General features: G+C 37.7%; 1 protein-coding gene across 5 annotated transcripts in view; it reads right to left on the reverse strand.

Moving 5' to 3' along the window:
• Positions 1-273: 273 nt before the first annotated feature.
• WFS1 (wolframin ER transmembrane glycoprotein) overlaps positions 274-25,063 on the reverse strand; it is a 36,375-nt gene continuing 11,585 nt past the window's right edge. For all 5 annotated transcript variants that reach the window (XM_041124468.1, XM_030019631.2, XM_030019641.2 and 2 more), the window contains exons 3-8: positions 14,754-14,836; positions 10,405-10,549; positions 9,415-9,585; positions 8,668-8,748; positions 4,636-4,781; positions 274-2,960 (exon numbers count right to left, since the gene is read on the reverse strand). In XM_041124468.1, coding sequence (XP_040980402.1) covers positions 1,152-2,960; positions 4,636-4,781; positions 8,668-8,748; positions 9,415-9,585; positions 10,405-10,549; positions 14,754-14,836 — 2,435 coding nt within the window. In that variant the 3' untranslated portion in view covers positions 274-1,151. The remainder of the gene's footprint in view (positions 2,961-4,635; positions 4,782-8,667; positions 8,749-9,414; positions 9,586-10,404; positions 10,550-14,753; positions 14,837-25,063) is intronic.

A 25,063-nucleotide genomic window follows, 5' to 3' on the forward strand; every position in this document is an offset into this window, starting at 1 on the left:
GAAGTACAGTCATCCAGTGGTCAAAAAAGGTAATAAGTCACAATGAAAGCAGGGGTAAGTAGTACGTGTAGATTTCACAGCTACAAAAACTTCACCTGGCATACTCTGATTTTACTGATAGCTTTAAATAACGTGAAGTACAACCTCAAGTATCTCACACCAGAACATTTTAAACATCCTAAATTGTATTTTTCAGTGAAAGCTATTATCAGTGCAACATAAACAACTGCTCACAATGTCAAAGCATAAGGAACAAATGTTGTACCCGTTTAATTCAAGTTCGTATTTTATGTTTATTTGCACAATACAAATCATTAAACAAACATTTTATTTCAGTTTCCACTGTAGACTTTTAGGTACTATTTTCAGTTGCTTTGGCTTGACAGTTACTGGTACCATCCAAATACCAGACTTACTGTCTGGTGTTTGTCCTTCACTCACCAGCATGGATTATACCTTAGTGTCATAGATGTAGCTATCATAACCAATCAGAACAAACAGCATATTTTGTACAGGTTATTTAATGCAAAATGGAAGCTTGAGGACTTTTTACAACCTTGCTGGGGTGTGAATGGTGTGCCCTTTCAAAAAACATTAAGGTCACTATCTTCTGGACAAATAGCGGAACAACGAGTTCTGTACGCAGATATCACCACCAGGTACTGACTGTAAGATCACTTTTTTCTAGAAAACACCAAATAAATACAAGCAATATATGCAACCTAAGCTATTGTCAGCTACCTATTCTAAATCATACCTGTGAAAATACAAATGGGCACATTGTGAATATTTAAAGTGCTTTTAACATTGAGCAAGTGAATGCATCTAGTGTCGTACCACAGGCAAATATATATCCATTTTGGACAAAATAGTCTCCATGCAATTAGTCAGCAGCAATCTCCTGCATTCATTTATAATATTAAACTAGTATATATTACTTCAGTCATATGGGGCTTAATGTCAGGATACAGTGTGTACACTTACAAAACTTAACCAATGCTCTACATTAGCATACATTTTCAGCATTGCTACAGCAAGGTGGGTTTTTTTTTTTGTTTTTTTTTTTTTTTTTAACCTTTTAAGAAGCCAAACCTTTGGTAGTGTAAATGCAGCGTACACTGAAGATACCACTGAACCAATATGAGAGCTCATTATGCAGCTGACAGGAATGGGAAGAAGAAAAAATCAAAAGCAAATTTAATGGCTTTATGCACTGTGCTCCTCCAGTCATGCTCTATTTTCACATGCCTACCAGCAGGTAAGAGTTTAGACATGCAATTCAAGCAAGTGATTGCTTTCAGTTCAAAGACAGGCCATTTACTGCCAAGACGACCCTCCAGAATTGTGCTGAATTCAATTATACTTCCTTGCCTCAAGTTCAACAACACTTTTTTAAACTCATTGCTTGCCTTCAGCACAATATCTTTGGTTATATCATCCTCCTCCATAGACTTGGTTCCATTTTTGCTACTGAAAGGCATGCCCACCGTTATTTCAAATTTGTACCGATCAAACATTTTCATGTGGCAGTTATGCTTTGTCAAATACTTGAGACGACACAATTCTTCGTCCTCCAGTGTAACATTTTTGGGGTCACAAAGAGGGTAGGTTTCACCATACAAGCATCTCATCCAATCGCCAATAAAAAGTGGAAGCATATTTATTGCAGATTCTGCACTGTTGTCGATTTCTGTCACACGTACATATTTGAACCGCCCAGTCCATGTCACTCTGTGTCCTTCCAAGTGACTACATAAAATCTGAGTACGGGCCATGTTAGTCTCCTTCCACGACCGGGGTCCACAGAGAAAAGCATACTGATTCCATGTCAAGGTAGAGTTGTAAACTTTCATTCCCTCCGATCGATACACATAGAACCAACAGAACAACACTACAGCTGTAATCCACACCAGAATGAGTTTCACAATTGAGCTTCGAGTGAGGGATTTAACCATTTCAACTACAGAGAAGTTAACTTTCGTCCACCATCGGAAAAGCAAAGGAACAGTACACAAAACCAGAGTCACTACAATTTTCATGAGCTCCAGAGACACAAACCACTTAATGAAATGGATAAGACACATCAGTGCAATGCCTACACCTAGCACTGGGAGTGCAAAGAGAAACAGAAAATAACCGATTGATGCACGAACAAGCCCAATGCCAGAGGACTCCCGCAGAATGACCACAGAGAGTTCGCACCACATAAAGCAGACCAGATATGGGACCAGGTAGCAGTAGGTGCCTTTAAAATTCCGTAGTTGTGCCATTCTAAAGAAAAGATAGAACAAGTACAAAAACAGAAGGCATGGGATGCTTACATTTATCACAAAGAAATGGCCTACAGGAACAGTAAAGAAGGTTTTACCTAAGAATTTCAAGTAGCCAAAATTCCCAGGTAATACCTGCAATAGGGATAAGCAACCTGCTGCTATCTCAGTCATTAATGCTCTTCGTGTGAAAGGTTCTGCACACGTGCTTAAACTCATGTAACTTGTCACTGTGAAGAAAACTGAGATGGTAGCTAACTCTGAGCATGGTATACAGTCTTTGCTTGCTATAGGGAAGGAAAAAATGACAAAGAATACCGACATTAAAAAATAAATGTATGGCTCTAAGTGATTCCATCCAAAGTTCACCTCAGCTTGCTCAACATCTAGGTTTGGTTCAAAACGAAGCAGTAAGTCAGTCAAAGCGCGGAAGTTTTCCCAAGCCTTACTGTCCTGAAAAACTTTCAGTGTGCAAATCACCATAGAAATGAAGGACAAATAGAATATGACTAATGGAATAATGAAGGCAAAAAAATCAATTGTCAGATTACTTATGATGAAGAAAAAGATGAGAGCATTGATATGGTGTGTTGGAACAATGGTAGACAGCCAATGCATTCCTGCCTTTGATGCAATGTCTATAAGGTATTCTTTAATTTCCATAATGGCATGAAGCGGATATTTTACAACCTGGAAAGAGAGAAAGAAGCATTTTACTTACGAGCAGTTTTGTATCTTTACATCATAGATATTCTTAGCTGAAGCAGTAGCAGTCAGTTGTCTAACCTCAGCTGACATGAAAAGATTTATATTTCAGAAAAATGTTGCCAATAAAATGAGATTACTTTGTCTGAGATTAGCAGCTCTATTTTGATTAATTCAGTCAGATGAAGCTCAGAGGCGATTTTGATTTCAGGAAAGATATATTTCATTACCTTTGACACATATAATTAAATGGCTTCCTAGTCAAATATTCTGCTCTGCTAACTTCATACTGAAGATAAACTACATGGCTGCAGTCCTGTACTATCTTAAGTCATTACTTAAGCTGTGAGTACTGTAGCTTTAAAGCACTTAACTCTGCCACTGTTCTGCAAGGATTATACTATACATTCTGATATGCATATACACTACAGGAAGTAGCGCACACGATTCATATGCACTTACAGGAAGTCTTTACATCTGTGGTTTATCTTTAAAACAATTCTTCCCAAGCACCTAGGGATGCAGCTGTCAAAATCTGGTTTGTAAGCAGCAGAAATACCTTTCCCTAAACATGTAGTAATTATAGTTATTCTTTTAACTCCACAACAGTAACTGTACAGGATCTGAAAATTCTACCTATCTTACGTCCAACACAGTCAACAGACAACAGAGGAACTGCTGCATCAAATCCTCTTCCTATGGCCAACCACACACTTTACATAGCATCAATAAAAAGGGACGGGGTTTTTCAAACAAATATTCAAATATTAGCATCTGCACATTAGGTGCTGCAAACAATCCTTCCCCATAAAGCCAGTTTTTATGTTTTTCCCAGAACTTATGCTTTTATATTAATTACTTCAAGGGAAAGGCCAAGAATGCTTTAGCAAGGATCTATGCATTATGATGAACTGGGGCAACAAACACAATGACTTGGGCATAAGCCTATTTATTAGCGAAGGTATCCCTGTTCTTCTTTCTAAATGCATTTCTTCCAGAATATTAGTTTTTCAAAAGACTAGGAAAAGACACCCCCCTCCCTTTTTTTTTTTTTCCCCCTCAACCTTACCATATGATAATGGACAACAAAATGACAACAATTATAACAAAAATTCTCATGTCAGCAGCTGGAAACCCCCTACCTTTCTTGAAATTTATACCAGTATTGACTTAATTTTCCCTTCTCCTTTCACTACCTAGGGAAGTATCATTATAGAAAACCATTGACAGCAAGTAACACTGTTCTTGAATTCCTTTGTAATAGAACCTTTTCACACCTGAAGGCTATGGATAATTTTTCCCACCTGCTTGCTCCTGTTTAAATAAGAAAGATATGAAGCATATAATAACATCTATAATAAAAATATGGCAGTTATGATAGGGACATTTAAATCCTCACTGAGATGTAATGAAGGTAGATTGCCCTCTTCCAGGGAAAACCATTATCCCTTTCTCTTAAATATATGACTCATATATATGAAACTGTAAACATATATATATGAAGTCAAGTCCAAAAAAAAATTATAGCATCAATTCTTGTACTGACCTATATAGACTAAACATGAGCTTTGAGAGTCAAGTGCAAGTGTCACCTCCGCCTAGTCTGAAATGCCTAAGTTAAGAGCCCTTCAACATAACCTGTTCAGTATTGCCTTTTTACCTTCAGTCGCAGGGGTAACTCTTCAGGAGTCTTCCCTGCCAATTCATCATCTTCCTCTTCCTGCATAATCAGGTTAGATGGGATGATTCCCTTTGCGTACTTCTTGGTAATTTCAACAAAGTCATCCAAAGCAATAAATTTTTTGGCTAAAAGATACAATGAAGACTTTGAGTAAATAGTATCACTACAACACGGTACTGATTATGAGTTGGAATATTAATTTTCTTTCCTGGTATTAAAGAAGATCTACTCTGGGCTTCAAAAACTGAACTACCAATAACACTGGCTTACTTTGCAACTTGTTCTGAGATCTGTGCTGAAAACAACAAGCTGCTTGTGCCAGCAATATATGACTACTCTAAATCTTGTCAGACCAGCAGGTAAATTTATTATACAGGTAAGTAGGGGAACAGAGTGAGTGAATGTAGCTTATCTGCAAGTATTACAAGGAAAAAAGATTACTGGATTAGGTCACACAGTTTTGAAACATATTCTATTATATCTTTGGTAACTGCTTGAGAGAAATCTTTAACTAACAGCCACATTGAAAAGAAAGAATTGTATAGGAACAGTAATGATTTATCTGTACATTATTAACTGAAAAACTGACCTCCAATTTGGCTTTTAGCAGTCACTTTTCTGAGTTTGGAAGTTACAGACATGTAATTATGGGAAATACCCAATTATTCATATCTACAAGACTAAATATAGATTATGTATAGTGTATTAATTTAATAAGCTATGTGGCTATACAAAGGGCCTCCCCCAAACTATAATCAATTATGATCTAAAACAAAGAGCCAGCAACAAAATATACTTTGCTCAGTTGTACACAGAGACAAAATTTATCCCTCTGCCCTAGAAGATCTTTATCCACTCCTGTGAGTAGAAAGGAGGCAAGAGGTTACTTCTGAAAACTCTAGGCATGCTGCAAGACAGAAGATGATTTATACACTACTTCAAACTCTTTTCATAGCTAGTTGCTTACATTAGCATGGATTAGCTAGTTTCTATGGTAGACAAGCTTGATGTTGTTTGTAAAGGAGGATAATTAACAGCAACTTTTTTCCATACGCTAAAGCAAATGAGATTGCTGTAGATATGAAAGACTGTTGAATGACAAAAATCTGTAACATGCCTCCTACACGGTAAGTTTAGCTAGTCAGCTGATACAAAGATATGAAAGCTTGCCTGCTTAATACTAGTGTAAGGTTTTAAAGAGACAGAAAACTGAACTGTTTCACTAAATTTAAAATCAGAGGATTACTGGGTTTGAGCCTATTAATTTTATTAATTTCACAAAAATGCTACATTTATAGAAGTTTTTTATATAGATAAGTATTTAATATTGAAAACACTGTAGATACAGAACAAAATAAAGTATTTGTGTGAAGATACCTGCTACAGGAAGAGGGGTGTTAAAAGAATTCAATAGAAAAACAGCAGCTTACAATTAGACTTTTGCTTTAATCTCACAACTTGCATATTGCCTTTTGCTTGGACTTTCTTCTAACCCCCCCCCCCCTCATTGCATGAACCCGTATGTCCCACAAAATACCATCTGGCATGCCTCCCAAGAAACAAGAAAGGATTTATTTTTGCTAACTATTCTTATCATTCACAGACTGTAAGGTGACATTGCTTGCACAAAGAAATCAGTGAGACTCCTTAGCTGTCTTTGGCAGGGGTTCAAATCAAGCCTAATACCAAACGTGTCATCTAAATTTCTTGTCCTATTGGGACAAAATATACCGTAGTAAGATAGTCTTTTTGGTGTGGGATCAGCAAGCAGACATGCTTAGAACCTTATGAAAATTCCTTAACAGCACTTTTACAGGACCATGGGACATCCTCAGAGGGAAGGAGTTATTAACTTACTATGTATAGATGGCCTATCAAATGTAATGACATGTATACTCTCAGGCACGCAACAACTGTCCATTGGCAACGTCAGGTCTAATTTTCTGTTCATACCTCCATTAAGGATAGCCCAGATCAGATATCTGCAAACACAGATCTGGCTTAAAAATAATCTTCGAAGTATTGGCAATGTATTAAAACTGAAGAAAGAATCTTCTGCTGGCAAGATAAATGGAGAAACTCAATGGATCAGAGAAATAAATGCTGGAGAGTAACAGCTGTCTTGTTCATCCATGAAAAGATAGAAACTCTCTAGAGAAGAGGTAACAGCTTAAATCCTACTTTAAGTGTTTGATGAAAACTTTTCGTTTTTAAATGTTGTTAGTATTTTGTCACCTAGGTGTCTCTTAAATTGATATAAAGAGCCTATGTTGTAGATTCTACTTTATTATTCATAGATTTTTTTTGTCTTCAATTTGGTTATGACAAATTCCCCTGCCTCCCCCATCCACCGTAGAAAAAGAAAAATATGCACATCAATTTCTTCCTACGCTTACATGTAGGTTCATTTACTCTCCTGTTATTTTATCTGCCATTTAAGCCTTTAAAAAAAAATTTTAAAAAAAATTGCCAGTTCCTTTTCTGACACTCTTTGAATTACTGAAGAATCCAGAACAAAATCACTTGCTTTGCACTCACGTTCTATCAGCACGTGCCAGTTCACCTAAGGGATGGAAAGAACACTAGTGTCGTCCAGTAAGCACCAATAATACAAGATAGCTCAAATGAACCCAGATACATCTGCATTACAATACAATGACAGGACAATGAAACACAACAGTCTTATCCTTGAAGGGCTATTTCTTCCTTGAAGGGCTATTTCTAGCTTTCCAGAAGTGGCAAACAAGTCACAAGAACAGCTGACCTACTCTCACGGAAGTTTTGATAGGCCCAGAAGCTCGGTCTCCAAAATACTGTTTCTCCTGTCACCTACTCCCCTACTCATATACACAGGCACATGTCCCTCCTCCTCTTTTACTTCTGTGAAAGTTAACGTAAAACTGAAACACTCCACTCTTCTTAGGAATGTTCTTTTCAGAAGTCACCTGCGTAATGAACACAATCCTTGAAGGTAAAGGCCAAACTGACCTAATGAAATGTTAATCTAATTCTTCAAGGAGTTTAAACCTGCAAACCCCCAGATTTGGCTCACTAATCCACATAGGACACTTTAGTTAAACGTATTCTCAACTATAGATATATTAGTAAGTAATATGCTTTGTTACATTTAAAAGTGCTCTTCAAGAACTGATCTAGATTGCACATGAACTATTTCATATGACCTACTGCATTTCAAGAAAGTGAGATTTTCCTGACAATGATTAAGCGAACGTTATGTTAGATAATGTTCTTGAAAAAATACACATGCTGCATTGTTTAATTGTCTCAATTTTATAATTTGACTTTGCTCCTGAAGGCCCAGCGGCATATCAGCATTTCTTAGGTATGGAAGGCTAGGGAGAACTTTATTTCAATTCCAAACCCCCACCCCACCATACCTTACAAAACTCACAGATTTGGGTCTACAAATCTGACCATGTGTGTGTCGAGTGGTTTAATTCTCCCCACTACATGAACTAAGCTGCTCCTCAGTTATGAAAGAAATATCTTGGTGCATCTTTCCTATATAAATTCTTGAACCAATATGAAAAGACAAACATTAATTATAAGGGAATGGCAAACAGAAGCAAGGCAAATAGAATGAGGGATCTATCTGCATTAAGTGGTTGTGTAATTAATTCCCTTATTATAATCAGAAAGCTTACTACAGTTTAGAACTAAAAAAAAAAAAAAAAATTATTGAAAGTGCAAAAATTTTTTTTGCTGAATAGACTTGTAAGTGCTGAAAGGGCAAGAATATAAAAATAACAAATGGCATGCAAACTCCTCTTCCTATACTAATCACTGACAAGCTGACTGTAATGGTGATGTCTTCTGTGAGTTTACATGCAGATCAGTTATTTACCTTGCACATATAATAAATAGACACTAGCAGTTTATAGCAATCCAAGCTTGCTACACATTCTTACTCTGGCAGCACAGAATTGGTTAGCAAGCCAAAATAGAAACCAAAACCACAGGCAAAGACTGAAAGCAGCAGCATACACTCACATTCACTGCTCACTAATCGCTCCAGCATTCTCCTCTGCTTCTGCACCGACTTTGGGACTGGGCCAGGTTGCTTCTCACCATCTGGTTCAATAACAGAAGTTTATGGAAAGTCAAAGCAGTCAATTAAAGTGATCAGACAATAACTGGAATGTTCTTCAAGCTGCAATATCTGGAGAACAGTATTTCCTCAAAGTCAGGGAAAGACATACATATAAACAGGCAAGAAGTGGCTATATAGCTTTCTATACTCCTATTACTGTATTAGAATAGGGAACAGCATTGACACAGCTGTAATGGCAGAGTGAGCCAGGTGTCTTGAAGACTGGGTTTGTAAACTGAAATATCTAGTAAGATATCATCAGGATGACTGTTAAGGCGGGGCTGGGGGGGAAGGGGGGCGGGTAGGGGAGAAAAATCAAACACAGCAAAGCCATAAAAGATTTATTTGCCAAGGACAGCAAGTGTTGAATGAAGATACTGTTAATATTTCGTCACTTTTATGAGTCCTTAACTGAATCACAACCTACAGCAAGAGTTGGCGGGCCTTTATGAACTAACTTTATTGGTCCAGAGAGGAAAGGTATTGAAAGAGAGTTAGGGTTGTTAACACTGTTACTTTTTCTTAAGTAGATCATACATTTACTGTTATGTCATGCCTGATTGTTTGTAAAGCCCTTTAGGTTTCTAGCTGTATTCTGCCTGTAAGTCTGTATTTTATCAATACCATAAATCTGTTCATAAACAAACCTTCATTGTCAACTTGCCCAACATTTTCCAGTAGTTCAGAAACTGCTAATTGCTTCTTCTTTTTTGGGTTTAATTTCCAATACATGACTAAGGCAGCTTTCCTCACAGCTCTCTCCAAGTCAGTCTCAGATGATAACTTTTTCACTTCTTGCTCATTCTCAGAAGTGATGCCTCAAGAAAAGAAAAATACATTACTATTATCCCACACCCATGCAGAAATGAAAGATTTGCCCACAATTTATTTTCCTCAGTTTAGTCTGAAACTTCTCAAGTTTCATTCACATTTTGACCACCTAAGTAAATTACTGAAATGCCCTTCTGTGCCCATTGCTTATCAAAATCTAAATCACATTGCTTAATTTTAAACTGTACTTCAAAGACTGGGCAAGACACGCATTAACCTTATGTCTTGCTTCAATTTTTGAAGTACAGCAGTTCAGGCAAAAGGTGGCGCGCATAAGCATGGGTGACATGTAAAAGGCAGCAAGAATTTAATCAAAGTTGTTTGGGTTTTTTTCTTGTAAGTAAGAGTTCAGATAGTTGGCAGATGAGAGGAGACCATTCCAAGCATGGGGCGTAGCATGAAGGAAGACGTGAATCTCAAAGTGGGAGAAGACAGTGAAAAGTTAGGAGAGAGGCTGGAGAGGGGCAAAAGAATGAAACAACAGCAGACATGTAGGTGGTGTGTGGTTATATATGACCTTCACGGTCACAGAAAAGAAGCTTCAATGAAAGGTGGGGAGGGGAAGAACAAGCATGAATTCCATGGAGGAATTCAAGCAAATAATTAATATAAATGCTTTTATGAGCAGTATCAGTAATTAATGCTTTTTAAATTACCTATTTGAACAGGCTGTCAGCAGCTACTCGCATAATTTTGCCATGGACATTCCCATCGTATTTTAACCCCTCTCTTCAGTGTTAAAATGAATATAGTATTATTTCAGATAAAGTGGGAAGTGCAAGCAAAAAGTCTCAGAGAACCCATACCTCTTCTGTCTGCCAGGCATCTACGCAATAGTTTGACAGCTTCTCTTCGACCTTGCTTAGCAGCAAGGATGAACCAGTCAACTGCACTACAATTGTTAAGTTCTTCATCCTCCTCTTCTGCTAATCTTAAGAAGTGTTTCCCCACCTAGAATAAGTAGGGAACAGAATTCCTTCAGTTACTGAAATATACTCTACTCTGTCTCTTTCCTCCCACCCCCTGGAACCCAGCTAGAATAAATTCTCTTTGAACAAAAGGTCAAAACATTTGCTCCTAGCACTGAAGAACAGCTGTAAGTCGATCTTCTGCAGGGCAAGATCAGTTTCCAGAACTGGAACCAAGAAGGAATCCCAACACATTTTGCCAGGTCAATGAATTAGTTGCCGTGGATCTTCGAGCACCTAGCGGGATCAGGTAAAGCTCCCAGCGTTAAAAGTTTTCTTGAATCCTTTTACTCCTATAAGAATGGTCAGACAACACTGCTACCCTCATTTTAGAAACACAAAAATTAAATGTAATAATCTGGTGCCAGTGACATTCAGAAATTCAGATGAAGTTATTGACAAAGGGCCTTGACACGGAAGGAGGCTTCAGCAGTGAAATCCCTGACTAACAGCAGTTGAGCCACTGAAGGTGAAAGCAAACTCACGATTAATTACTGAATGGAATGAAACTAATACTGCTTAAGCATCAAGCAAATTCAGTAAAATAGCCTGTAAAAATCCTCCTATTCAGGATTACAGAAATTATCAAGCAGTTGCCTATATTACTGTTTTACAGATAAGAAAAAACACCACTTTTTTTCTTTCTTCTATAAAACTGAAATATATAATAATATACTAGTAAATATATTTATGCAATAGCATGAAACACTTCTGCTTATCATACCACAAAGCAACAAATATTAAATGGCAGAAATTAGCCAAAACTACTGGAGATTTTATCTGCATGCCTAGAGCATCTGGGAAATGCTTCTGCTTGGCTCACTGCACTCCCTCTCTCCCTGCTGTTACTTCAGTTATGTTCTGGGAGTAATTAATGCAATACCTTAAGAGTATAGCTCCACAAGTCCACAGTATTATCCGCTAAAAAAACCCTGTCTGGCAGTTTCTCCAAAACTTTGCCTTTGGTATTACCACTAAACAGTGACTAAAGAAATACCTCTGAAAGATTAATAATTCACATTATTCCCATGTAGATTAAACACACTGATATAATAGAAGATCTTTTTCTTCCAGTAAAGGTTAGGTCTCCAGCCTTTCAACTGGTTTCATACACCTGAATGTTCCAACAACTTCTACATAGATAGTTATTGGGTAGACATCATAGTGATTAAACCCATAGCACATACAGTGAAACTATCCAAACCCATACAGAAATAAGAAAAAAAAATGGACTAAGTAATCCAAAAGTCAGAACTAAACATTGATTACAAAGTCATGCCAGAGTTTAACAGAAAGTGCACAGATATAGTGGCAGACCAAGAAGAGAGTATTTGAGACAGAAAAAACAACAAAAAGAAAGAAACATTTCAGCAATTGCCTGGTAATTTATCACCCAACTGCAGATGTACCTTCAGCTATTTCTTTCAGAAAACAATTGCTTGAACAAGTTACATGGTAAATAACATCCTCTGACAAGAACAGCTGTTTCTTGAACATGTTTGTATTTATAGCCATTGAGATTTTGAGCAAAGCTTCAAGAATAGTAGCACTTAATGATGCAGCTCTTTTAAGTTTATAAGGATCTCTCGGACATAGAAACTCATATTGCAAAAGTCTAGCAGATCTTGGAATTAGTCACATTGCACAAGGCCACTGTACAAGCAAAACGATAGCGCAACACCTGTTTTATGATAGAAGTGGGTTTTGGCTTGCCTGTGGGTTTATTTTTTTTGTTGTTGTTTGGCATTTGTTTGTCTGTTTTGTTGTTTGGGGTTTTTTGGGGGGCGGATTTTTTTTTTTTTTTTTTTTTTTTTTTAGGTTTAGCATTAAGATTTAAACACCTACCTCCTCCAAAAAAACCCACAGAACCCACCCCCAAAACCTGAGCAATGAGAAAATATTTTCTCTTTATTTTGATTACAAAATTACAAGCTTTTGTGTATGTTAAAAGTTTTGGTAGCAAAAAAAAATAAACCAAACCACCTCCAAGTCCCATAACATCCAGGTTTTCCACAAAATACTACTGGAAGGTCTACCAGCTTTCTCTGAACAAGCCCTGTGTTACAGGCACCTTTCACTGTCATAGCAAAGCTCCTACCTAAAGACGGCTGCAAAGTTCTGGCCTGCAGCAATCACAGGAGGCAGAACTGATGGGAAAAGGTGTTAACCTCAGATTTGTCATTTAAGCAGTCAGGGATTCTGTCTTTCCCACGAACTAAAACTGTGAAATGAAGTCATAGTTGGTATGCTTAACACCAATCTTCATAGTGTACTTCTCCAAAGGTTGCTCTCACCTGTAGGCTTTGCTAACCGAGGCAGTTATCTCAAGCAGTGCCCTTGCAGAGATCCTCTGGTTAAAGACAGAGTTGCCTTTTCTCCATTACAGAATTCCAGCTGTGGGTGTCTCATTTACATAATTGCTGTACAGTTATTTCTCAATAAAGAAACTACATAAAGCTACGGTAATACAGGTTGACAGCCACTCAGAGTGCATTTATTTCCGTAGTCATTGCAGGGTTATTTTTGAATAAACTCGTAGTAATAACAACAAGCCAGTGAACCGAGTGATTTCTTGTGTTTGACTTCATAATTATTAGCAAACAGCACAACAGTGCCATCTCAGCTTCTCATTCGTACTCCTACAAATTAAGAAACAAACCCAGATTTTTCTGACTGATTCTAAAGGGGTGTATTCAACAATAGAGAAGAAATATATATTTTTTTAGGGTTTTAAAAACTAGCAGTTAATTCCCTCTCCACAAGTCAGAAGAAATTTGATTGCATAGAAAAGAAATGACTGTATTTGGGGTTCCTTTTCAGGCAGTCAATTCATCCTGAGTGCATACTGAAGCAAAATTGTATGCTGGATCTCTTTACGACAAGAATCCTATTATTGTGTGGGAATAGAAAGTGTACACAGTCAAAGAGCTAAAGGAAGGGAGTGAAGGTGGAATGAATAGAGAAGGATAAAAAATTATTATTTATATACATATATATGCACACATCATAGGCTTAGATTACATAAGGTATTTCTTACTCAACTGGAAATTATATCCTGAAAGAATATTTATGGAGTTTGCTTTCTTTTGTGTGGAGGAGTAGAGCCAAAACGTGGATTTTACAGCAGCGATTCCTCTCAAAGCTAAAGCTTCATCCTCCACAAAGCCATCAGCTGTTCCAAAGGTGAGGAATTTGTTACTGTCTCGGGTTACAACTCCAAGGACAGCCTGCCCCTCAAACAAGTTGAGATGGAGTGGGGAGTGAGCCTGACATTGCCATATTTTTTTTAACCAGCTTTAAAAGGATTTCTTTCCCATCCCCACCTTTTATTTTTGTTTGCAAAAAGAGTGGTGATCCTTGGGGAAAAAGCCAAACCACCAACGAGCATGTAGGAGACCACAACCACTCCCTTCTGCTATCAAAACTGAAGCTGGAAAAGAACGCTCAAGTAAAACACTAGCCAAGTTAAACACAAATTAAACCCCTTCTAAACAATTTTAAGCTGTTTATACTAGGCCAATACACCAGCCGACGGAATGCAGCGGAAAACTAGTACAATTTTTCTAAAACCTAAGGGACACCTAAAGTGCTACCACATACAGAGACAGGACTGCCATTATTAATTCAATTATATCTGCCACTACACACTAAACATAGCTAATTTCAGTAAACAGGGAGGGGTTTCTTTTCTAAAATGTGCTAAGTCAACAGAGAAATGGTATAAGAGCAAAACATCAACCAACCTCTGTTCCTGCTAAACCACCTCAATGGCAGTTTCTTCCACAGAGTCCAGCCTAAGAGTCCTGGTATCTTTGTACATAGTGCAGTGCTGAACCAACAGCATTTAATAGTCCCTATCTGCACACCTCCACAAGTAACCCTTTGGCACATATTTGTAGAAAAAAAAGCAAAAGTAGTTCTGTACCTTCTCCATGCTCTCAGCCTACCCTCCCTGTTTTCATACGCATCCTAAAGGCTTACTCAAGAGTTGGACCTGAAATCGGTAACACTCCCAAGCAAGCAGCATTTCTTAAGGCGGAGAAACCATCTGGCATCACCTTTCTTTGAACAGTTTAAGATCAAAACAGATGCAGTTCAACTAAAGAAGAGATAATAGTTCTACAGCAGGCAGTGCTGTTTTTGGAATTAAGAGCAAGCAAGAGTGGACAAAGAGTATATAAAATTACCTCTGTTTGTGCTTTTGGCTCTCCAGCTTTGGCCCTCTCAAGCAGCTCCTCAAAGAGCACTTCAGGTTCTTCCTTCATGCCCTCTATAAATTAATTTGATAAAGAAAACTGTTTACTAGCAATATTTGAAAGTATTTTATAAATCACTACTATATGTGGTTGAAGAATTAGAGGATCGTACCTAAAAAATCCAACCCAAGTGTTTTGCAAGAACAGTGGAAATGAACTCATTACAACATTTACACTCCATCTCAGTGTTGTACTTCAGCATATTTACCATTATTTGTTATTTGGTACCTGCCACAGGATGACGCATACAATTTACAGTTTCTCATTTACTTCCACAGAATTCATTTCTGAATAGCAGAATATTCATTATGATAAATGTAAGTACACGTGGAACACGCAGTACGGATCAGCTTTTGTATTATTACTATTCTTATTCTTGCTCACACTTCAGTCTTTCCCCTGGCAGCCTCTTTATTTAGTAGTGCAGCCTTTTCAAGAGCTTTGAAAAATTAACCAGCCTTTAAAACATGTCCAGTATATTTGAAAGCTCAGCTCCTCAGTCTCTGGAGCATACAGAAACTAACAATGACTGCACCTTATAAACCTTGCTATTTTGTGTCTAGCTCCACACTCGCACCTAATTTTTTCTCCTATCTACTGCACACATACAGACTTACACAATTTTTTTCTTCAAAAGCATCATATTGCTCCACCAGCCAACAATAAAGAAAAAAATCTTGAGAGCTTTATCTGACATCCAGTGTTTGTAAACAACATCATGCTGCATGCTACTTGATAAATGAAGAGTATGTTTAATGGAAAAGCTGACATATGTCAGAACTGCTACTTTTTTTGAGACGACTTCTCATAAATTAGTTTGGGAGAACTTTAAAGAGAAAAATCAATACAACTTGTACGCTTTAAGTTGGGTAAATGTAAGAAAGGACAACAGACCACTGATTCAGAATAACAGCTTTACCACCCAACCTAAAATTGTAGTTAGAAAGGAAGATCCAAACTCAACAGTAAACGCCAAAGCTTGACCCGTACGTACTGCATTACCCTGCAAGGTCACCAAAAGCACTGTGACACTCCGTAGCTACATACAGAGGGCACAGACAGCATGACAAAGTATGGTTAGGAAGCAGAGTTTCCAAACATAGGAAACCAACTGAGAGAAGCTTTCTGGCATCCACTCACAGTTACAGATTTCAGTCTCTACCTAATTTGGGCAGCAATAACGCGAGAAGCTGGTAAGCAGCCCCAGTAGCTGAGGTGCCATTCAGTATCAGAGCTTTTTCAAAAGGTGGGAGGAAGGAAGAAATAAACCCCATTCCAAATAATCTCCCGAAGAACAGGGCTACTTACATTCTTTAACATCCCCGGTACTGGGACTATTTCCAAACAAGAACAGGCTACAAGCCAATGCTTTCATTAAAATGGATGTATTTTAACAAGAGCAAACCATGAAGTACGTTTTCTCCTTCACCATGCCATAGTTTTGTCTGCCAAGCTCCGCTTGGAAAAATAGTAATGCTAGATTATAACATGTTGTCTGGCTAAACAGGGTGAATAATGAAAAATAATTTTCATTTAGTACTTGGTCTTTTCAGAAAGCTGTAAAAATATTATTGTAAAAGAGGCAAACATCATGCCAGCAAAATTAACCACTTCATCTCCTTGCCCTGATATATAACCAACAGGATTGAACTCTAAACAAGTCAGAACCCTGTTTCCCAGATGGAACCACTCACACCAGCAGACATCATTCAGGGGCTCTCTGCTAACAATAAACAAGAAGTTACAGGAAAGAGCATAATGTTTGAAAGAAACATAATACTCATCCATCTACCCCACCCAAATGAAAGAAGCTGGGCAAGGCACTACTTTTCTGTTTCTTCCTGTGCTTTCATATTCATTAACTTCTTTTACATCAAAATTTCAGCTGCAACTGTCTTGGCAATCCATTTTTTTTCTGTTCAGGTTTTCTACATGTTGAGAAGAGAACACGACAAACATTTTGGTGATATTCTGGATAAACCAATATAGGAGGCACCATTCAGAAGTTAGTGTTTGCTAATCAAGTGGAATTTATATACACACACACTAAAAACAAACTATAGAAAGCCGTTTGCTAAACTGATACAAGCCCTCATAAGAAAGGCAGTTCTCTGGCAGTTATACAAGCAAAATGGCTTCCTTTCTCTCCCACTACACTTGCCATACGTAGGAGCACAGCATGGCTCTGACCCCTTACACCTATTCTTGCTTGGATGAATGTTTGTTAGATAAGAAAGCTTATTACAACAGAAAGCTGTAAAGCATTCCCATTTTATTTCTTCAACATCAGGATACAGTTACTTTATTGTAATTGCACTGCAGATTAACATGTAAATAATGTTCTTCGTGAAGATGGTAAAAAAAAAAACCCGAAAAATTAAAAATGTGCAGCCTTATGGTCCAACTACCACCTTCACTGAGAAAAGAAAATAAAACGTGCTGGTACTGCAGCAAACTTGTTGAAATGTTTGCTTTAAGAAAGCTGACTGCTAGAAGAAAGAAACACTTTCTGCTGTTATTTTCAACCTACTGCCCAATCCCTCCCGCCCAGTTATCACTTCTATGTACTCTCACATGTGACCTATAAATATAAGATAGTTAATTAAACTTACGTCTGTGGGTTGGTTCTGTAGTTGTAGGGCAAGGGCGGAACAGCAGGTTGCGGAGTGTTTTGGAGATCAAATTTAAAATAGCTTAGTATCATAGTGTTCCCATAACTAGCAATATTTTTCCTTTGCTTAAAGGATAAGCAAGAGGATAAGTAAAAAGATAAAGCATGAACAACTGAAGTTTCATGACTACCATATCAATTTACTTTCTCACAAAGTATTTAGGTCAGTTTCTGAAGGTAAAAGGTCCAAAACAGTCAAAATGCGTTTTGGAACAAGGATGGACAACACGCACTTTCCTTCAATTCAGCTCAACATTAGAACACATACTACACAGGAGTAAATGCACCCACCATAAAAATACCATAAAAAGTGGTGATCTGTAACTTATCACCTTTGTTCTTAAGCATGTTTTTAGTCAGAAAATGTCTTGATGTGTATTCCTCCCACATAAGAGTACTGCAATGGAAATGCTGTCAGTAGAAGCTTTTATTTTCCAGCTTTGCTAAAAACTCATGTCTTTTTAATGTCAAATTTTACTCTGTCTTGAATATAAAAATTTCCAGAAGAGAGGAACATTCATCTTGCAATACTTCATGTATCTTTTATGACAATTAAAATAGACTTCACTAGCTGTTGTGTGTCAGGTGCATTTATATAAGCCAATGAAGTCTATCAGTTATTCAAGGTTCACAAGCACCACAGTCATTCAAATGAAAGCAGGCAAGTGAAAGCACACAAGTTTTAGGTGGCACGTAGCATTCCTATAGGAAACAAATTAAGACAGGACAGGGACGTCGAAGTGTGGTCAGTACTTAATATTTGGCTGCAGTTCCTAGTCTGCCACCAAGACCTCGTGTAAGCCTTAGTTCATCATCAGGCTGCTCTGTGGTTCAGTTCCCAATTTAGTTAATTTTACCTTCACAGAGGCAGGTCACTCAACAGAAATTATTCAGTGGATATTTGAACAATGACTTTTTATTAATAAAATTTTAATGTTTTATTTTTATTATTCTATGTGATTAAGTCTTAAGCTTAAGACATGAAATTATATGGTATCCTTTAACTTTCTCAGTTCCACTCCAAAAAAAAAAAAAAAAAAAAGTAGAAAAAAAAATTGTGATCTGCAAAGGATGAAGCAGATGTATTTGAGTCTGCTGTGTTTATGTCCTCATACTACAGAAGCATTTAAACTTCTAAAGGGCTACAGAAATATCCACTTTTGATATCCTGGCTTTTCTTTTAACAGGTTAAAACTGTCACTTAAACCCTATTTTATTAAAGCACTTACTAAAAAAGACTCCATACAATGAAATTGATAAAGACCTGTATGCATTTCAGAGTCATACACAGCATTTAGAAGACTAAGCTGAAACTGTGTATTATTAACTGATAGACTTCAAAGGTGCTGTCAAAACATTACTAGAGTCATTTCTGTTTACTAGTAAAAAGTATGTTTTACAACTCCAGGAAAAATACTCAGCATATAGAAGTCTAAACACAGCTGTTTACATAGGTAGACTGTAAACAGGCTGATGAAAACTAAAGACCACTATTTACTTTTTGAAACTTTACACATTACTTGGCATACTGACTACATATAGTGAGATTCCAGCTTTGTTGCTCTAGGCTTAAACAGAAGTTTAGCATTCATTTCAGCACAGGCAGGCATTTTTACTGCTTCTGTTAGGTTTTGACCAGAAATAGGAAATGTGGCAAAAAGAAACATTTCAGTTTTTTAAAGAATACTATGCAATACTATGCTAGGATGCAATTAATTTGTCCCTTACCTCTGAAGTTTAGCAATTAAATTGACAAGAAGGCAGTTAATCCACGGTAGTGGATTAGTCCAAGTGAGATTGCAAGATTATCAGTGCTTAAATTTTTTAAGTCACAAAAGGGAGATGCCATCATTGATTAAATATGCATGTTAAGACTCATCTTTGGACTACATCAAAGATTAAAACACAACAAACTCTTCAACATTCATAGAAAGTTTTGAAGAATAGACTTAAACAATCTAGATAAGAAATCTTTACAATGCAAAAGATTTAATAGACAACCAGAGTACACTGTGGTTGTCATAAGATTTTCCTCCCAGTATTCTAACACAAATCAATGATGGATGCAAAAGATTCCCAACCTTTCTAATAGCATTAACATATACAACTGAAACACATTATGTGTGCATCATTGTAGTTAGGTTGACTTGTTGCAAAGTGTCTGATGACATATTTAGCAAAATGTTTTACACACACTTTAGACAAACATTGTTTCAAAAAAAATAGCATTTAAATGACACTATGTATGACACTTCCATTCATGAATTGTAAAACACAAAGACACATAAATAATAATACTTTCATGTAAGTAAAGATTTTTAGTTGTATATATACATACAGAGTGGATCATACACACACCCCCATCACATAAAACAACCTCAATTTTCTAAGTGCTCTTCTAACCACTAGGAATCACTGTCTTCCTTCAAAAAAAAAAAAAACCAACACAACAAAAAAAACCCCTATTAAAGTTATTTCATGCAGAAAGAATCAATAGAGTGCATGCTGAATAATAAAAGTGTTTGTTGATTTACTTTCCTACCAACACAAACACATTAAAGCTCTGAGCAGAGTGGATTTACCCATACCAAGGGAGTTTTAGCACCTTGCCTGCTATTATCACCCCCTGGTCAGGTACATACAGCTCTTTCTTCTTAGGTCACAGCTACAGCACCTGAATTCCAGATAAAACAAGAGGAGAAAGACCATAAACAATGAATACCACAGTGAAAAACTGGTATTTTAAAGGATCACAATCTCTTAGCCTTTTGAGCTTAAGATCTTATTTGTTCATGCAGTTATTAGGGGCCAGCCCCAAGACAGTTATGTTATATACAATAAATCATTTTTTACACAAACACAAGCTGGGCACTTCCAAGTGCTTTGAATGGTGGAAAGCCAGTGAGAACAGGGTAAAAGGAAAACTGAAAGCAGTTTCTCAGACAGGAAGCAATAATGAAGACATAGTATTAATTTTAAATATGCAAGTTTAAAAGAAATTACACGTTTTACAAGTAAGTATTAAAGCTGCAGGGAAACTCTACTGAAAAAGAGATTAACGCATTAAGCAACACCCACACTAAGTGTACGAAGGAAACCTGTACGGCATACACACTTTATACAATCATGACTACAAGCATTAATTTGGGCTCAGAAAAAAAAGTAACAGGGATGTGCAGGAGGAGGAAAAAAACCCATAGGTTGGGGAGAATGAGGATCTGAGATGACAAGATATGAAACAAGATTTCTGGATTGGCCTTTCCATTTTATTAGTCCAGCAAGTGTGCCTGAAGTGACTGAAAACAGTCAGGAAGAGTTAAGTGTATGCACAATATATCTGCTACGTTCAGTCCTGGCCAGTGGCAACACACTTCCAAGCTCACTGAATATGCACCTAAAAAAGTACGTACATATTTTTACCATTTCATGAGCAGATTTGCCAGTTGCTGCAGATGAAAATTGCTATCGAGGCAGCCCAGCAAAGCACGCCAAGCAATGGTAAGAAATCAATCTTGCAAACAATCTTCCAAATTTGAGGGGTTTTTAAATACAGGTTTTTAAATGCAGTTTCCTTGCTGTTTTGTTTGAATAAACACAACTAAGACACACTGAGAAAGAGCAGAGCAGCAAAAAGGCCAGAAAACAGCAATAATGACCTCAACTACCTCCCAGGAAGCATACATTCAAGAATGACATCACGATAAGATTTTTAGATACATTTAATAAATAACTTCATGAGGTAACTAGTCAGAGAAACCAAAAGACAGAAAACAATTTTTGCTTCTAATTGAGCAATGTGCAGAACCTAGTTTAAGCGGTTAGTGAGTGTGCTGGTTTTGGCTGGGATAGAGTTCATTTTCTTCACAGCAGCTAGCATGGGGCTATGTTTTGGGTTTGTGCTGAAAACAGTGTTGATAATCCAGAGATGTTTTTGTTACTGCTGAGCAGTGCTCACACAGAGCCGTGGCCTTTTCTGCTTCTCACACCTCCCCGCCATGGAGCCGGCGGGGGGAGCACAAGGAGCTGGGAGGGGACACAGCTGGGACAGCTGACCCCAACTGACCAAAGGGATGTTCCAGACCATAGGACATCATGATCAGCATAGAAAGCTGGGGGAAGAAGGAAGGGGGGGACATTGGGAGTGATGGCATTTGTCTTCCCAAGTCACCGTTAGGCGTGATGGAGCCCTGCTTTCCTGGAGATGGCTGGACACCTGCCTGCCCATGGGAAGCGGGGAATTAATTCCTTGTTTTGCTTTGCTTGTGCACGTGGCTTTTGCTTTACCCATTAAACTCTCTTTATCTCAGCCCATGAGTTTTCTCACTTTTACCCTTCTGATTCTCTCCCCCATCCCAGTGGGGGGGAGTGAGCGAGCGGCTGCGTGGTCCTTAGCTGCCGGCTGGGGTTAAACCATGACAGAGAGCCACTCCTGTAGCAGCAAGTTAGATTTAGTACCCAGACAGGAGTGTCAGAAACAAAAAATTTGCCAGAGTCACATTTAAAAGCAAAGCCAGACTGAGAAAAAGAAGAGAAGGAAAGTTCTTACAAATAAGAATGCATCATTGTAAAGCTAAGGTCATGCCAAAACAAAGAAAAATAGAAAAAGCAACGAATTTAAAACATATACCATGATAGACCAACAGAAAAAGATCTGGAGAAGAACTCAATGCAGAACCTGTTACCACCTTTTTATGCTTTTTCCAGCTCACAAGGTGCAGCAAGCTTAGCAGGTAAACCATAGGGCTATGGACAATTCAAGGGCAACTGAATATTTGAAAAAGACAAAGCTGTAGTAAAAGATCTACTAAAAGATGTTTGATTGTTGGTTTGCTTTTTTCGTTTTTTTTCCTCTGCCAGATAATAGCATTGAGAAGCTGCTGTGCTGGAGCCTCAAACAAAGCAGCTATGGTTTCTTTTAATTGTGTTTATAACTGTAGTTTCTCTTAATTGTTTATCCAAGAGTTCTATTGAACTATACATAGCAGCGTGTAGCCTCTCACCTAAAACTGAGAAATGGAAAGCAGCAAGGATGATACCAGAGAGATCTGTAACAGAGACCATTAAATCTGATATCCATACAGGGCAAATATGTAAAAGAAAAAAAAAAAAAAATCTTAAGCCTATGGAAGAGGCAAAAAAGATACTGCGTAAAATCAGAAGAGCTTTTGTAAAAAGCCTTGACATAAGATGTCCCTGAAGGAGCCAAAAGGTTCGAGGACAGAAATATGAGCTGGATCCGCCTATCTCCAAAGGCAGCGAGTAAGGCTTCTCACAGAAATCCTCTAAACAAATTAGAATGTAGGCTGTTACATGGATAATTAAGAGATTAAGGAATGAAAAACGAAAAATAGAAATACACTACTCTCATTCTCCCAGGGGGAAAGATTATCAGCTTAGACACACAGGGATATACAATAAGCCCTATATTATTCAATGCATTTATGTGTGGATGAAAAAAAAAAAGGGGGGGGGGGGCGGCTAACATGGAGGTGACAAAGTCTGTTGATGATTCTGTGTTTTTCAAGCCAAAAAGGATTTAATGACTGATTAAGTGATAAAAGGCCAGATGAAATGCAGTAAATGCAAACCAGGAAGACATCTTATCATTGTACACACAGTGATAAGCTATGAACTATTACCACTCAGCATAAAACCTTGGAGTTGTAACATACTGTTTTATGAAAAAAACAGCTCAGTGCTAGTAAGACACTATTATCAGGGCTTTTTAACCTGGGGAAGAAACTGAGAATGATACTAGACATACGAAGAATTTGCAAAATAGAGAAGGTAAACGGAGAGAGACTACTCAATGTCTTACCAAATCCAAAAACTAAAGGGCATCAACAGGTTAAAAGTATTTGGCCAATGCCAAATATTTATGTGAGTTTAAAAAGCAACTGGACAAACCAAGGGTAGAAGAAAAAGCCCAGAAAGCACTATCAAATATAAAGATCTCACCACTGACCAAGAAAGTCTCTAGGCTGCAAGGTGCTAAGGAACATTCTGAGAAGGAAACAGGTGCTATTGAACACCTTTAACATCTCTGTAAAATATGAATAAAATCAAGTAATGACAGCACTAGCACTGCATTTAGAAAAAGGTCCCTGGCTATAACAGGCATGCTGTAAATAATAGTGTAAAGGATTCCCATGAGAAAGATAACAAGAATCTTGACCCAGAAAAAGTCTGTCACCGTTCAGGTTCTCCGATATTAATACTGAGCATTGATAGCAACTTCTGCAAGCCTTCGCACAGAGTTCACAAACTGTAATGCTCCAGTGCTAGTTCAGGTAGGAGAGAAGAAAAAGCTGGATGGCATCCAGAAGAAAAAAACCTGCACTTTGTATTTTCATTAGCTTTATCCAGTAAGCTCGCTACTTAATGCAGGATGTCAAGCATTTCCCCCAGCTCCATGTTATTAACTGACAAGAGTAATTTACATGTTTGATGAAGAGTAGTATGGAACAAGCTTTCATCCACAGGTCTTTCCACCAGCTAAATCACTGGGGTGGGAGTGGGGAGGAAAGAATGTCTTCTTTGACATTAGATCTTCTCCCACATGTGAACAAATTCTCCATATACCATGAAGCGTACTGATGTCTGAACTGATCTTTGTCACATTGCACAGCACTGTACTTACTTGAAGCTTCAGGCATACATCACTTCACTGCTTTAGCACGAAGGCCTTACTGTAATTGAATCTGAAAGGGAGTAGCATCTGAATTACAAAGAAAATTAAGTGCTTTTACTTTGAGAGGATACTAGTACGAGTAACCTATGTTCGCTGCTCAACTCCACCCCTCCCACCATGTTGAACAAATAAATGGGTAGGTGGAGACAGACATGACACAGAAAAGACAAATATAGGATTAGTTACTGTATTTGAAAAAGCCTCTTCCATGACTTTCATTATGATGAACTCGAAGCTGGATTTTTATTTTATCTTCTATCTAGAGATTTCCACAAAACCATGCCTGTGAAGTGCAACACGTAAAGCTTATCCCATATTTAATATTAAGATAATAAAAGTGCCTAAGTAGTACTTGCAGATAAGAGTCTAACTCTTCCACTATCATTAAGTTCAGAGTTATAAATGCACTCTGTGCTGCAAGTTTCATCAGGAAAACTAGAGTTTATATTAAACTGTAGCTATCTAACCCAGCACTGGATTAGCTTGAAAAAGAAACAGCCAGTAACAGCTCAAAAACATGCTATAAATCCTGTCCCAAAGGAAGTTAGGGTGGGGCACAGAAAGGATCCATATCACCTTAATTATTACCATAAACATCCACAAAGAAAATCAGCTTACTGGAAGCCAGTAATTTTTTAACATTCATTTTTCATCCTCAGTTTGCATTTAAGGGCCCCAAAACGTGTTCTGTCCTCTGGATGTCAATGCCTTATGTAGAATAAGGCTAAAATTACCTAAAAGAGAAAAAGCATCATGTGGCTTCTTAAAAACCAAGCATCCAGCTGCTAAAGACAACCCACCTGCAAAAACTCTGTATTTGCAGACTGCTTTGAAGCACTGGCGTCTTTCAGCTCTGGCCAACTGAATGGGATTCTCAAA

Source organism: Aquila chrysaetos, chromosome 1 (assembly GCF_900496995.4).
Source record: "Aquila chrysaetos chrysaetos chromosome 1, bAquChr1.4, whole genome shotgun sequence".
NCBI lineage: Eukaryota > Metazoa > Chordata > Aves > Accipitriformes > Accipitridae > Aquila > Aquila chrysaetos.